General features: G+C 39.5%; 1 protein-coding gene across 1 annotated transcript; it reads left to right on the forward strand.

Annotated features, from left to right (window-relative positions):
• The first annotated feature begins 613 nt into the window (after positions 1–613).
• Positions 614–12,106, forward strand: LOC111334712 (uncharacterized). Its single transcript, XM_022940528.2, has 8 exons — positions 614–919; positions 4,498–4,705; positions 5,108–5,427; positions 5,851–5,991; positions 7,588–7,910; positions 8,169–9,314; positions 9,790–10,057; positions 10,911–12,106. Exons 1-8 carry the CDS (start codon positions 743–745, stop codon positions 11,322–11,324), a joined length of 2,997 nt encoding a protein of 998 aa, XP_022796263.2. The 5' UTR covers positions 614–742; the 3' UTR covers positions 11,325–12,106.
• Positions 12,107–15,705: the final 3,599 nt, after the last annotated feature.

Raw genomic sequence — 15,705 nt, forward strand, 5'->3', positions numbered from 1 at the left:
AAGTGGAAATATCTGGTGAATAATATAACCGATGATTAAAAAGTATCCGCGTATTTCATTGAGCAAGTATTATTACATCGCTCGCAGCGCCTGTGGGCAAGAGGAAGCGAATCCTCTGTTCTGATTGGCTACCCGAGCGAAGAAGAAGGGTTCATCTTGCCCCCTCGGGATTGTCCGCATTGATCCCGCGCATGAAAATAATAGAACTAGAACTACTTTCGTAATTCTTGGACAATTTCGGCGATGGAGACGCAAAAAGCGGCAGAAGATAGTCAAAACAAGGAAAACAAAAACGACTCACGTGAGGTTGTTGTACTACAAGCACAGTTGGCTTTCTTTCCCGGGTCTCGAAGTCATTCTTAATTCTTAGCAAAGCAAAATCCTTTTGAAATATGATGAATCCTTTTTTGATCAACCTTGGTCGGTCAAGATGGCTCAGTGTTAGCCTCGTTCTTTCGTCGCATTGTTATGGACTTCGACTTCGTCTCGGTCCATAAAAATGCAGACAAAGAACTTGGCCAATATCCAGGCATCTTGACCTCACGCTTGGTTAATAACAAATATATACAACCGTAGGGGTCCTCCTTCGTGCGTTTTTTTTAGAAATGACTCAGTTATGCATTATTAAAAAAGCAACGGCACGGCTGTACTGGTCTGCTGCAGCAGAATAGAGGTGCAGCAATCTGGTGCTCTATTCTTCCTGAAACTGCACATTCTCATTATCTATTTAAGTTCGTTAAACATGGCATCGGGCAAAACGAAAACCATCGATGAAATCAACGATCTGTTATCTATGTTTCAAGCCGTGACAGCGCTCGGAATTTCGTGCGAAGGGTTGACGACGCTGGAACAAATGAAAAGTCGGGTGAAGGTAGAATTAAATCAGTCTTCAAACGTTCCTAACTGGGCTGCCGGTCAGGTAAGCGTTTACTCGGTCTTGAAATGTATATAAATGCATAGAGTGATTTGTCTTGATATTGGCGAGACCTTGTTTAATTTCTTAAATAAATCACGAATCAAGTATCCAACGGCTTTGTAATCTTTGAGCAATAGACTGTAGTTCTCGCATACATTAAATGAGTAAGGTACCAGTAATTTGAGTATAATTGACTACCGGTCTTTTATTATTGACTACTTGTCTTTTATTATGAAACCATTTTAAAGTTTAGTCAGCTCTGAGTTGTCAATGTTAACTCTCTGTGCCGACGATTCTTCGAAATGATGGCCGTGATTTTCTTTTGAGGTTCATTCTTGGTCTGGCACTGCGATAAATTATGCCCGCGCCTGAAACTTTTCAAGTTTCTAATCTGGTTTACCAGTGTCTAATATTTCCTTCTCCCCTTGCCTCAAGTCATTCGTGTTTTTTTTTGGTCTGATTTTCATCAGTCATACAAATTTTTTAAAGTTGTTTTTTTACTCTCTTGGCCACCGAGAGCCCAACTATTTAATCTTCATCAGATTTGAACATCGAGATACATGATTTGGCAAACAATGGAAACAACAATAGGGAGAAATGACGTAGAAAAGCTATTTCACTTTTTCTCTTTCAGAAGTGGCCGTCAAAATATATTCAGTAAGCTTGGCCTAGTAATCAAGCAGCACGCAATTGTATTTTTTATCCATGACCGACGAAATACTATAATTTGAAATAATACGAATGAACGTATGGCTGTCGCCATTTAAAACTGTTCCCTTACCTTTTGAGTCAAGGATGTGGAAAGGTTGTGGAGATTGATTAGAGAGATATTTCTAGGTGAAGGAAAATATGACTTCGAAAGGCGGGAGCCTTTCAAGAGTAGCAGAGAGGAATTATTATCCTAACCACTTGATAAACATGCAAGCAAGACCTTCTCCCTTGATAGTTTGTGTATTGTGTAACACAATTAGATTCTGTTTTCCCTTGTACTTGGTCGGTCATTAATCAGTGAAGACCCTTAAGGGCGAAAGAAAGATGAGTGACAGGCGCAAATGCGGCTGATGTGCCTTTATTTCAAATTGACCTAATTTTTTTTTATGAAGTAGCAGTCACAAAAAAAAATATATGAACCTGATAAGAGCTTTAATTCGATACGGCTGACTTAGCTCGCCACCATTGAGTTATTTTATTGTTTCAGCATCCACGATGGACGCCAATAATCTCTCTGAAAGTGATCCATTTGTCAAATTACAAGATGCTCGGAGGCGTTCACGTGAAAGGTTTCGGTCCATGAGGTCGAACTTTAGACATGTCTCAAGTATGATTTGAAAACATTAATTGCTCATTTCATAAACAATCTAGGCTAAGTTCAAGAAATGAGTCATCTGCACCTTATAACTGGTCTGGATGGATTAACTAATAATTCATATGTTTTTAATCGTTTCTCCTGTCGTGTGTGTTCACTGATTGGTTGAGTGATCATGTTGCTTCGACGCAGAATAAACTCACTCACAGCCAGCTATGCGTGATCATTCACAATTTAATGCACAAGATAAAAGAAAACTATGGTGCAATTATACCACAGTAAAATCTTACATTTCGGAAGGGATTGACTTTTTCGCTGATGAACTTGTTATCTGGTATGCAGCCTCGGATTAAGGCCAGCTTTTGCAAAAATACAATAACGAGCTGAGGTCTGTAATGGATCTATCTAATATGAAAGAAAACTGATTATGTAATGTTTGGAACTGCTAGTAAACTGAATCAATTTGACTCTGTTGACACATGCGAGGTCTCTTTAGAAGTCAATCCCTTAATGAAATCTATGCATCTCCATAGTATTTAATCTAGGCATTTTCCTTGAACAGTCCCTATTTTTTAAGGAGCATGTCACTCAACGTGGTTTGTTGAGTAAGGTGCGCCGGTGATAGTCTGGCGGTCTACTCAGCTGCTGAAAGAGTTTTTCGACTATGAGATATTACTGCGACTATATTTGGAACAATTTAGCTCCTATTAGATTAAGAAATCAAAATGGATTCAATCTAGGGCTGCCAATATAGTATTAAAGAAAAGCAAGTTAGGAGGTCAAGAGCAACTGATATGTCAGCTGAATACCATGCCTCTTTGGTCGTGAAGTACGTTGCAAAATTAGATTTTTGTTTTCAAGAGCATCTTCAACGGTGTCCCGGATTTGTTAAGGAAGAATTTCAATGGTCATCAAATAGTTATTCTTCTGAGTGAAGTAGTCGAAATCTTAAATGGTATTTATACCTTAAGTACGCACAGAATCTCGAAAGAATGGCTGCTTTTAATCAAGTGCTCAAACTTTCAAACAAACTATCTTCGCACTTGAAAGAGATGAATTGGTTAGAGATATTTAAAACTTGGCGTAGGGATCTTTTTATTAAATTTAAACCGTGCGTAATCTATTGAAATACATATTTTAGTTTTTATTAGCTATATTGTAGATTATAGATATCCTTCTTATTTTTGTCATTTCATTTTTATTTATCACCATTATTCTTAATTAGAATTTTAATGCCCAGAGCATTCATTAATAACAGCTTCTTCAGAAGGGTTACCCTCTGATAATAACACAGATACTCTTTTTTTACCACACAGTACAGAAAGTGGAAATTGACTGAAAAAATTTGCAATAAGGTGCAGAGATTTGAAATCAAATTAGTTGAAGAGAGGTCGCGAATTAAAAGCATAACAATACAAAATGGTCGATGGGTTAAGGAAAAGTAACAACGTTTTAATTTAGAGTTTGAAGGAAAGTGTTAAGACCTAGGTCACCAAGTAAACACACAAACAACTGGCTTCGAGTCTGGACGTCTTACAAAAACGGCTGTGACAAAGTACTACAATGTACCAACCGGTGGCACTGAACAAAATTCTCGAAGTACGGGGAATATTACGACTGTTATATCCTTCGTCTGCACACTAACAAATAATTCAAACGCTTGATTATTCGGCTGACAGAAAGTTTAAAAACTCGGAGCAAGTTCTTATGAGAAAATCCCAACTACTCCGGCGACAACGCAAAGAAAAGCGACCGAACCAATGAGCCATGACAAGAAATATACACAGCTAAGAGAAAAACACAGCCAAATATTTGCATATATATTATCAACAAGTACTAATGTGATTCTTTCTCTTGTATTTTGGGATAATTCAGCATTCAAAATGTTACAGACAGCAAATGGCACTCACCCGACGAGCTCGCGCAATTTGGATAACCTTTGTAAAATCACTAGTGCTCACTAAACACGAATTGCATTCACACTCATGTGCTTATACATACAATACTTGCACTCGACCGAAATGTAAACGCAGTCCACGAAGGTCTCCCATATATAAAGCCATTTCTGCGATGCTCAATGCTTCTGGTTTAGAACGCGGGAAGTGTTTGATATGAAAATTATTTATTTTAGAATTCTCATTTCTCAAATATTTTGTACTTTGCTTCATTTTGAAAGTTAGTGGCTTTGGATATTCATAACTGTAGTGTTTTAGCACTTGAATTCGTTACTAATTCTCATCTAATGTGAACATGAATTTTTGTCTTCCCTCCTTAGGCCTGTTCTGTTCTGTCAGAAGCAAGGGAGGAAGATACCAGGAAAAAAACAGCTCTTTTGCAGTTTTTCTCCCAAGCAGAAACGTGTTTTGGTCATCTGGATGACATAATGTTAAATTTGGTGTCGATGAATATGGGAGACGTGAACGAGAGAATGAGAAGTCACAGGGAGCGCATGAAGCAGAGAGAATATTTCCTTTTAGTGGCAGGTACATTGTGGGTAATAGGAGAATGAGTATGATAAGCTAATAGATAAAGTAACTCAGCTAAACTGGATCTAAATTTCATCTGCAATATATCTCGGTTACGTCATAAACGAGGTTACCTAGCTCAAGAAGAGATTTAGAAGTCTTACTGAACTTTAATGAACTGATATTTATTCTGCTGCTTTGGAAAAAGAAGCAAAACTGTGATATTATCGCACATGAAATACAAGAGAAACTTTGCAACAAGTTAACTTTTTTTGTAGCCATATCAATAGCACTTAGAAAATAAAGCATCTTGTAAGTTGTGAAGAAGACGTATCTAAAACTAGGCCTGCCTCTACGATAAGAATTTAAGCTCCTGAATATAAACTCTAGAGAGTCAGTTTTGTTTTCATTTGACTCAAGGTGAAACAGGCGCAGGAAAAAGTAGTTTGGTGAACCTCATTCTTGGCGAAGAACTTCTTCCTTACTCCATACTAAGTACAACCTCCACTATCTGTGAAATGAGGTACGGAAAAGAACGCAGAGTTGTGATCCACTTCAAGGACAAAGACCCTGAAACGGGATCGCCCACGAAAATATTCACCCTCGCAGAACCCCCAGAGGGAGCAACTGAACAAAACTATCTTCAGCAGATCTCTCCTTATGTCCATTTGAAGAGCGACCGCGAAAAAGGTTCAATTTACAAGAAGGTTGAACTCCATTGGCCTCACCAACTGTTGAAGGTAAATTATTTGGATCTTAGAATATTAATCTTTAAACTCTTTGGGAAGAAGGAAGGAGCAGTTTCAAAGGGTTCTTAGAGCACCCCCTGATTTGTAGATTAGACTTTTCAGTCTCAACTAAAAAGAAAGACTCGCTGCCATGCAAGGAACAAAATGGTATGATTTAAATTTTACTTGAGTATAAAAAGATTTGAAGTCATTTGCAGTGAATAGGTTAAGTTCTTCATTCCAATTGGTCTTAATTCCTAGGAACATTCTTGTAATTAAGTATTCTTTAGATAATTTTTGAACTCTAAAATGTACTTTACGTTTTGGGGCCCCTCCCCTCTCGAGTAGTATCAGTAAAGAAAGTCGAGGCAAATGTTCATCCTTTTTTCTTTAAGAACAATCGTTTCGTAATAAAAATCGACATTTGTCTTTTAGAATGGTATCGTCATCATTGACAGTCCTGGTGTTGGCGAATCTGATATCATGGACGAAATAGTTACGGAGTATTTGCCGAGAGCCTTTGCCTTCATCTACGTTCTCAACAGTGCAAACGCTGGCGGAGTTCAGAAGGACAGGGTAAGTTTGTCTAAAAATATACGTTTATGCTATTAAGTGACCTTAAGTTACTGTGCGATAAATTGAGGCAGTTACAAATTCTCATAATATGCATGCAATAATTTCAGCTCGCTCATTGGCTGAAATCACGTCAAGATATCCCATACAGTACAGAAAGTTGAGTTGGGTGCGAAAGGTTGAAACTAAGAACAAAACCTTGAAATTTAATTATCGACAGGAAAGTCACGAAAGCATAGCAAAACAAAAGGGTGGTTAGATTAGGAGGAACTAACAACCTTTTAAGTAGTAAGGTGGTTAGCCGCCATCATCACGATTTACAGGGGCGTTGAGGAGTTGATATGCCAAACTTCCAAACAAAGACGCTGGTGGTAGCATCGACATGTGTAGATAATTTTTTAATTATCCCACCCAACAATATGGTTAGTTAGGCACGTGTGTTCCGACATAGCTGAATTTTATTATTTGAAAAAGAAGACCGCCGTTTGGTGCTCGTTCAAACGTGTACCAAACTGACTTTGGTCTGTCCGATATACTCGTGATCACAGTCATTGCACGGAATAGAATACATTGCGACAGTTGGTGTTTCTTTTGTAACAGGACCCCTATGTTTGGAAATAACACGCCCTAAAGTCTGAACGGACTTTTAGACAACTTCGATGTTGTAGCTATTCAAAATTCTCTCGATGGGCTCCGTAACACTCTGGATGCACGGAATAGCAGCAAAACGAGTCGCTGATTCCTTTGCATTAGGAGTGTACTCGTTGTAACTGGTTTCTGGCAGTTACGGAGAAATGTTTTGATATAGCCATTTGCCTTTAGGACGTCGGAAACTAATTTTCTCTTCTCAAACTTCAAATCAAGTCAAGACGGTAGACAGTCAAACCCCCTGTGTGAAGTTTTAGCTTTTTCAATGTGGGTCGGTTTAATTTAAAATCTGGAAGTCTTGCGCTCCCAAAAACGACAATAGGAAAAGCACCTACAAACCGGAGGCCCTGAACAAAATTTTCGAGGAGTTCGTACGAAAGACGGGGAGTATTACGACTGTGACATTGTTGCTACGAGATTTTAAATATATTCGCACACTCTAGTTATCTTAACAAGGTGAACGATAATTATGACCAACTGCATGAGCCGAGTGACACTATTTCGCTGTGACTAAGAAATTACGTATTTTTGCCCTTCGGTTACTTGTGTTATGTGTAATATTGTTTTATAGCGCATTTTGTGTCTACCAGAATTTGTAGAACCGGTATCAGCGTAGAAGAAAAAATGACCCTTATCTAATTAAAACGTGACATGAAATATATAAAAGATATTTTGCTTCAGATCAATGGCAATTTTCATTTAGTCGTTGCTTGCGCAGGTTCAATAACGGCAGGGCAATAAATTTTCGGAACCGTTCAAGGTAACGTTATCCAAGAGTGGACAGGAACTTTCGGATTCCTACAGTTTGTGGACAACTTCTTTACGAATTTAAAGGTCTCGTGACCGTTTCCTCTTTATAGCCAAAATAACACTCAGGGTAAATGAAAATAACAAAATCAAGGTAAACGAAGGTTTCCTCATAGAATATACAATGAGACTTTTTAATTGCAGCTGGAAAAGTTGGTAACAAAAGTTGTTGGAAAACAGAAAGAGGGGCAAGAGGAGTTTCCACCCAAGTGTGCGTTATTCGTGTGTAATAAGTGGGACCAAGTTCCAAAAGGAGAAATCAACGAAGTGAAGAGCCACGTTGTCAAAAAATTGAAGAAATGCTGGCCTGGTCTTGATCCAGAGTCGCAAATCGTCTATATGTCAACTATGATGGCCAACACTGCTCAGAGACATGGAATCATCACCGAAGATTTTTCCTCTCTGATGAATGGGGTCAAGGCTATGGTATCCAGAACCATAGAGGCAAGACTTGAAATTAATTGGAGGTAAGCATTAAAATATGGGGTTTAATTGCTTTATCTTAAGGTGTAAAACAGGATGTTGGTGAAGGTTAACTTGAGAGAAATACTTAGCACACAAAAATCTAGACCACTTCCTATCGATTGAGACTTGTCTATTGTGTTACATAAAAATACAAACATCTCCTTTTCCCGATTTCTTTTGAGCGCATAATTATTTACCAAGCTCCCGGTACAAACAAACGAATGACTATTTACATTCCAACATATACATCTACTTTAAAGGTGGTTAGACGATCTGCTTTCCCGAATAACATATCATACAACCGCTTATGTGAAGAACGCATCAAGAGACCACGTAAAAAGCGAAGCATTGATGGCCTTGATTCTTCTCCGGTTAATGCTGATCAAACAACAACAGAATGAAGTGATGGAAGATCTTCGCAGCCATTTGAAAGATCGCATCGACAAAGCTGTGCAGAAGCTCTCTGATTACCTCCGGTCCGATGGAGTAAAATCGTGTTTCACCTCGTGGACGTTGGATGAAGTTCCAAAAGCAGAAACCTCCTGGGAAGTGACGAAGAACAGCATCACTAAGGTGTTGGAAAGGCGCCTACAAAATATCATAGAGAACTGGGAAGAGGACAACCACGTGTTCGCAAATACTCGAGAATCACTTTTGGAGCACTTTCAGAAGAAATACAACTTTATTTCGGGGGAACTCCGAAATCTACAAAGCGCTGTCACATCTGACGAGGTTATGCTGGAAAGTGATGCACCTGACGAAGAAAGTTTCTTTTCCCTCGGGGAAAAGGTTGCCATTGGTGTTACAAGCCCACTGTGGGTCCCACTTGGTCTCGTTGCCTTCGTGATCGGTGCCCCAGTAGTTGGCGTAATGGTCATCAAGAGCAAGTTGGAGGATAAAAGCAAAATCAAGAAGTACGAAAAAGACAAGTGCACTTTTATGGCTGGAGCGTCTGCAGACTACCTGGACGAGGTGATAAAAGAATCCATCCTCAAGTCCTTCGTGAAACACCAATTGAATGCTGCTAAACTTTGTCTGAAGCAGATTGAAGCCCGCATTCCAGAGCTTATTCAAGCTGACATAGTGGCCTGCAAACAGCTCAAGGATGAAACACGTTCGAAGAAGGACATAATAGCACTCTACAAGCCAATCCTGGATGAGGCTGTGGAGATCAGAGGTCGTCTTGCCGTTTTTGGGCTCAGAGAGGTCCGTGCCGTTGACGTCAGCAGCAAGGAATTGGACTGGAAAGAGGACGATCTTCTTGGCAGCGGAGCGTTTGCCTCTGTTTACCGAGGAAAGATGAACACCGAAAACGGAGAGGAGCGAACTGTGGCATTGAAAGTTTGTCACGAATGGCTTCATCCCGGAAATGCAAGCCTTATCCTGAATGAAATTGATTTTCTAAAGTAAGTAATTAGCTTTTCTAGTTTTACGTTTAATGACTCTCCCTTACAATTCATGGATTTGTGAAAATCTGAGGGGTACAAATATCCATCATACTGGTTATTCAAATGAACAGTAACATTATTCACTCGAATTTGATGGCTGCTATGTGCCGAAAATGCACAAGACATTATTCCAAAATTGAAGTTAATTTCTGAGCTGGAGAAAGGGATTTGAAATACGCTCCGCACATGTCAATTTAATATAATTTTGGCTTTGTTGGGTGAAGTCAAGAGACTGCCGTAAAGTTGAATGTTGTTGTAAACTGTCAAATTTAACCAATTATCATAATGGCACACTGGAGTAAGGTTTACTTAAAAAAAACTTTTCAAACTCTCGTTCAGTACCCGTTTCGCTGTGAAACACTTTGCATGTTCGTTGCTTACCGCTCCTTACTTCATATTTATAGAAAAAAATTAATTTTTATGTTTTTATTAGAAAACTGCAGCATCCCTACATTGTGACGTTTTATGGCATGTCGTTGCTTGACATCAAAGGCAAATTGAAGGTCATAATGGTCATGGAGCACTGCAAAGGAAACTTAAAGAATCACATCTTCAGAAATATCAACTTGGCCCCTGCAAATTCCAAAAATGTCGCTACCATAAGAGAAGGATGTCGGTGGGTGAGGGATATTTCCGCTGCTCTCGCCTTTATTCATCAACACGGAGTTGTTCACAGGGACCTTAAGTTGGAGAATATTTTGGTATGAAACTTAAAGGATGCTTATCATTTTAAAATTTTAAGTAGAGAGATTTGATGCATACGTGATTCTAGAATATTTTCAAAAGGAGAAAAAAAACAGAAAAAAAAGTCACCGGAGGTTGTTACAGCAAAGAGCCAACAAACTTTCATTAACACAGAAATCTTGAACATGAATTCATGACAATGAATGGTACCAAGTTGGCAATAATAAATTATTTTAGCCATGAAATCTATTTTTAACGGTCAGTACACTTATCAACAACGATACCCATCATCACAGTGGTCAAACGGCTGTGGACTCACAAGGTGCAGCCAAGTGAGCTCAAAACAAATTTGACCATTGTGACGATAAATATCGATGTCGATGAGAGTACTGACCACGCTAAACCACTGTCGATTTGCGTTTGTTTGTTTTTATTTATTTTTGTTTTTTAACCACAATATCGACATCAAATGAACGATTACTTCTGGTCGTGACACGTTGTGTGACACGTTCACGCGACCTCGTCGTCTGAATGTGCTCTTACCAACAATAGCAAATTGGTCGATCAGAATTCGCCATTGCTGCCAAATGTGGTAAAAATATAACTAGCGCACCTCACTCAAGTGTCGTTTATAGGAAGTTGACTAATCCTTAGCTAACCTATACTTAGACTATTGATGTCAATCTCGACACTGTGCTCCCTAACAGACTCAGTTAACACAGACTTTAAATCCACCCTGAGCATTATCGGAGATAACGTCTACCTGTATGCCTATGACAGGTCTGTTGTAAAAAAAGCTCGTTATAGAGTCCCGCTCGAGTAAATAGCCGCAATTAATTTGGATTTAAATATTCATTTTCTTTATTCAAGCTATCAGAAACGAATTCAGCGAAGATTACCGACGTCGGCGTCTCTAAAGGGGCAGACGACATCACAGGTACTATAGCGGGAACCCCACTCTACATGGCACCAGAAGTGTTTCATTCTCAGCTGTACGACAATAAAGCAGATATATACAGCCTGGGGATACTTATGTGGGAAATATGGTATAGGCGGCAGGTCTTCTGCGAGGTTGAAGTCAGGCCACCAACCATAGACGCCTTCTTCGCCTGGGTGGATAAAGGCAATCGTCCACAACACTTGGAAGGATGCTCTAAACCCCCAGGCGGCTGGCAATACATGATGAAAAGTTGCTGGGAAACAGACCCAAATAAACGCCCCACTGCTGAGTGGTGCAATAAAGAGGCCAATAATCTTTGTAAAATGTCCGTAAAAGAACTTTAGGTTTGAAACTATTTTATACTCAGATTGTTAGTCTCAGTCTTCTACTCTGCTCATCTTAAGTAATAATGTGCAATAATGTGCAATAATATCTAAAGTCTCACCCAGAAATCAAGAACAAAAAAAGTCCACTTTATTGGTAGGCTAGGAGGATATGAAGCTAAATATGGTTCTACAGAAGGAGGTCATCCAGTTTATCCTGGAATTGTCTAATTTTGTTTTGTTTTTCTTTTTATGAGAGGAATACCAGGAAAAATACATTAGGGAAGGGAAAGAGTATTCTTCTGCACCAACTCCCTTCGCTTACAAGCGGCAGCCATTTTGAGACAAAAATATCTGTCAGAGTTGACTTTGTCTTTTCTATTGGAGTAAGCTATAAACTAAATTGTAATTTGGACATCAATAAGTGAAGTTGGTTTGATACACGTGCTGTTTTTTATGCTCATTATTCCATTACAGAGAGTTACAATTTGGGTCAACCGATAGCCATGAAACGGAAAAAAAAAATTCGGGGGTAAAAATTGAAATGTAACCCTCAGTCGTAAAAAAAGTTAACCGTAAGAAATATTTCTGGTGATATAAACGAAATGATGTTAACCGTTCGTTGTAAAGTAGCCAACATTCTGACCGTTAGCCGTAAAAGCTATCGCGTTCGCATAAGGGGTGCTCAAAAATTTCATTTATTTACTTTGTAGTTCCATAATTGTTATTTTACATAGGAACTACACAGTGATCATCATTATCATCTACCGTACTATACAATAAAGAAGTGATCCAGTTGCAAACCTTCTTCTGAGGTGGACTTGAATTAAGGGAGCATGCCATCTTTGATGTCCATCGCATATTTATACGGAGTAACTATGAAATTCTCTACATGAAATTCTCTAATGAAACTCTCTACATTTTCGTTTTGTGAAATCGACGTTCTAGTAAAGACCTTGTTATTGCGTAGACGAGACGACTACTCATAAACTCAACTCAACCCTTTAGTCTCTACCTCGTGGTCCCCCTACATACCATAATCCTTTAGACTAGTGTCCAATCTCCTAACAGATCTTAAACAGGAGTCGCGTTGTTTTTCACAATCTGTCGCTTCGTGAGCAATAACACCGCTTTGTTTATTCACACCTGTTCGATCTGGAAACGCATGAAAGGAAGACAGTAAATAAAATAAGGCACTGTCGATAACAATGCTCCCCTTATACCTGTGGAATTGCTTTGGGGAATGTTCATATTTTGTTTTCTTATACATAGCGTAAATTTCGGAAACCTGATTTTCCGTCGCAGGCTGCCAAAAACTGGACTGGACTAAGAGAGAATAACTAGATATGTCCGGACAGCGCTTATAGCTATGTTAACTGTAAAAGTGAATGGGCTCTGTCACGGCTTCGTTCTATTTAACGTTTCAAAAACAACCAAATAGAGCAGTACAGTGGAATAGGTCAAACCACCTGCCAAAGTATGGTAGGCGACGATAGTCTTAATTCCTTTTAGTGAAAGTCATCCTTCCTCCACATTTCTATGGGCTACTTTTTTCATCAATTTGATGGTATTGTGGGGTTAATGATCTTGTTACCAATTTCAAATCAGATGACAATAAATTCTCTACGATGTACGAGCATGAGATCCCTGTAACTAAACCAACGTGGTAAGAGAATAAAAGTGACATGTTAAGGTGTAGCTCCGAAAGAGCCCAGAAATTTGTTCAAGAATGGGAAGACGAGAAACATCATTTTGCCAAAAGCCACGTTGCCCTAGTTCAACTTTGTATCGAGAAGTATGACACCATGGAAGAAGATCTAAGAAACGTAGAAGAAGGAGTTCTTTCTGGAAATCCAGTGCAGGACAATCGCAACGGCACATACTCCTGGCTACCAGCTATTCAACCGGAAATGCTCCCTAAAAAACTGCTACCAGGCAATGCTCCAGTATGGTTTCCACAAGGTTTGGTGTCAGTGGTATTAAGTACTCCTTTCATGCCTGCTCTAGCTAGGAACTTAAATAGGAATTTCCGACAAAAAAAGAAGCTGGAAGAGTTCAAAACTCATTCGAATTCATACAAAGAGAAGAAATCCAAGAAGTATCTGAGGATCATTACGAATGAGGATAGCTTGTTCTCTTTCATGATCATAACTGAGCGGTTGGAGGATGCCGTACAGTTCCTGGTTCAGATTAAAGCCAAGATCCCTCGACTTAAAAAGGGTGATAAAAAGTTTTACCTACAAGTGTTCACAGTTCCTAGGAAGGCGCTCGAAATCCAGGGGGTCTAGATCTACCAACCTATCAATTCAAGTGTGGACGCATCGAGGCGAGAAAAAACAGTTTACAAAATCAGTTCCATGACAACGTCAGATTTCTCGACAGAGGAACCAATATGGAACCAAGACGATAGGTTTATTGTTGGAAAAGGAACCTTTTCCACAGTTTAAAGTGGTGTTCTCTTGCAAGAAGGACAACCAGGAACTAAAGTGGCGCTTAAGGTCTACGATAGCCCTCTTAGTAGCAGCAATGATATGGCACTTTACCGCGTTTTGAGCAAAGACTTCGGTCTCCACCTTTAGGCATAAATACTATTCATTCTTTCTTCTCTATCGCTCTCAAATCACTATGGTTTTTCTGCAAAAATTGATTTCGAAATAGATTTGGTGGTAAATTTTTTTTAAAACAATTGAAACGCGGCCTAAAAACAACCTTTTAATCAATAATCCTTGACAAAAAGTAACTCAGAAAGTTACAACAAGAGGTGGTTGCAGCTAAGAATTACGTTAATCAATGTGACTCTCGTTCGTTAATATCTGAGTTCAGTTTTTCAACACAATTTGTACGTTTGAGAAACGTTGAGCAAAGTTTTGGGTTCTTCTATAAATACAATTTCGCCTATTCTTGCAAATCCCTTTAATTTAGATATTTCTACCGTAAATTTCCCATCAGAAACCGGAGGAATTTGATGAATAAAAGTCGCATTAAATCCCCTTGTGTCGAGCTGGAAAGAGTCTCAATGACTTCAGTTTTTTACTCGAAGAAGGACAGATTTACACACACCACTGCAGAAAACGAACAAGCAGACGAACAACTCAAAACACGCATTTGCATTCACTTTAGCCTGCATAGCAAGCGTTCCCGTGCTGTTTACCGAGGAACGAGAGATTCTCGGTTTTGGCCGCGCGAGAATTGAAACGAGAGCCAAAAAATGAAAGAGCGGGAGGGGGAAGGGAAGGAAGGAAACGCTTGCGGACAAACCCCTCGATTTTTTAAAACCTGCTTTCGCCAGCGAACGCAACGCCTGATTGGCTTGGCGTCTTGACATGTGTCGATCAAAGATTTGCTCCGGTCTGATGAGAGCCAAAATCCAATATGGCGGAAGAGCTCGATGTACTGTTCGAAGATGCGTTAGAAAAAGCATTAAATTTTCTTTCGGAACGGGGATTCAGTCGCAATCTTCGACAGGAGCAAAAGTCCTCTGTGAAACAACTTTTTACAGGAGGAGATTTACCTGCCGTTCTCCCCACAGGATTTGGCAAAAGCTTAATTTTCCAGCTGTTAGCTTCTCCTGCACAAATTCCAAAGTTTTCCGTAAAGACTTTCCTTTGTTTGTTTTGGTCGCCGGCGATAGCGCTCGAACCGCTTTGCGGATCGGACTCTTTCCCTCTGGAGTGTCCAATAAGCGATTGTTTGCTGAAGTTGACTTTGTTGGAGTAACTGTAGCAAACTCGCTAACTTTACCTTGTAAAGATTGTTGGACGAATGAATACAGTGATTCAAGATTTCGAATCTTTCGAGCACAAGGATTACAAACGCGACTTGAAAACTTGTCACATTTCACCACCTCGAATCCAGCTCTCTGAAGATTTTGCGCTAAAATTTCACCCTTGCAGTCCTTCCTTTTAGACGGATTAAAAAGATTTACCTTAGAAATACCACTATTACCAAATTTAACTTTGAGGCCGCAATTACATAGCCTACACTGCTCGTTCATTGTCGTCTGCATAGCAAGCGTTTCCACACTGTTTGAATTAAGAGCAAAGAAAGACCGAGGAACGAGAAATTCTCGCTTTTTTCATTTCTCACGCGGAAACCGAGAACCAGTTGCTCTCAAACAGTATGGAAACGCTTGCTATGCAGACTAGTTCATTGGGATTCTCTAATCCTCCAGCGCGATGCTTAGGGAAAATTTTGACACTTTGTTCTGGTCCTACACGAGTCCTGAAAAGTTCACTTGTGCTCGGAAGGCCAAGCATTTTATTGGTCTATGTATGACAGCTGTTGACAGGATCAATTGCCGATTCGCGTGCTCAAGCACGACAAACAGAGTGGGTGGTTTTCAAAATCGAGGGGTTTGTCCACAAGCGTTTTCTTCCTTCCCTTCCCCCTACCCCTCTTTCAC

This window comes from Stylophora pistillata, chromosome 7 (assembly GCF_964205215.1).
Source record: "Stylophora pistillata chromosome 7, jaStyPist1.2, whole genome shotgun sequence".
In the NCBI taxonomy this organism is placed as follows: Eukaryota; Metazoa; Cnidaria; class Anthozoa; order Scleractinia; family Pocilloporidae; genus Stylophora; species Stylophora pistillata.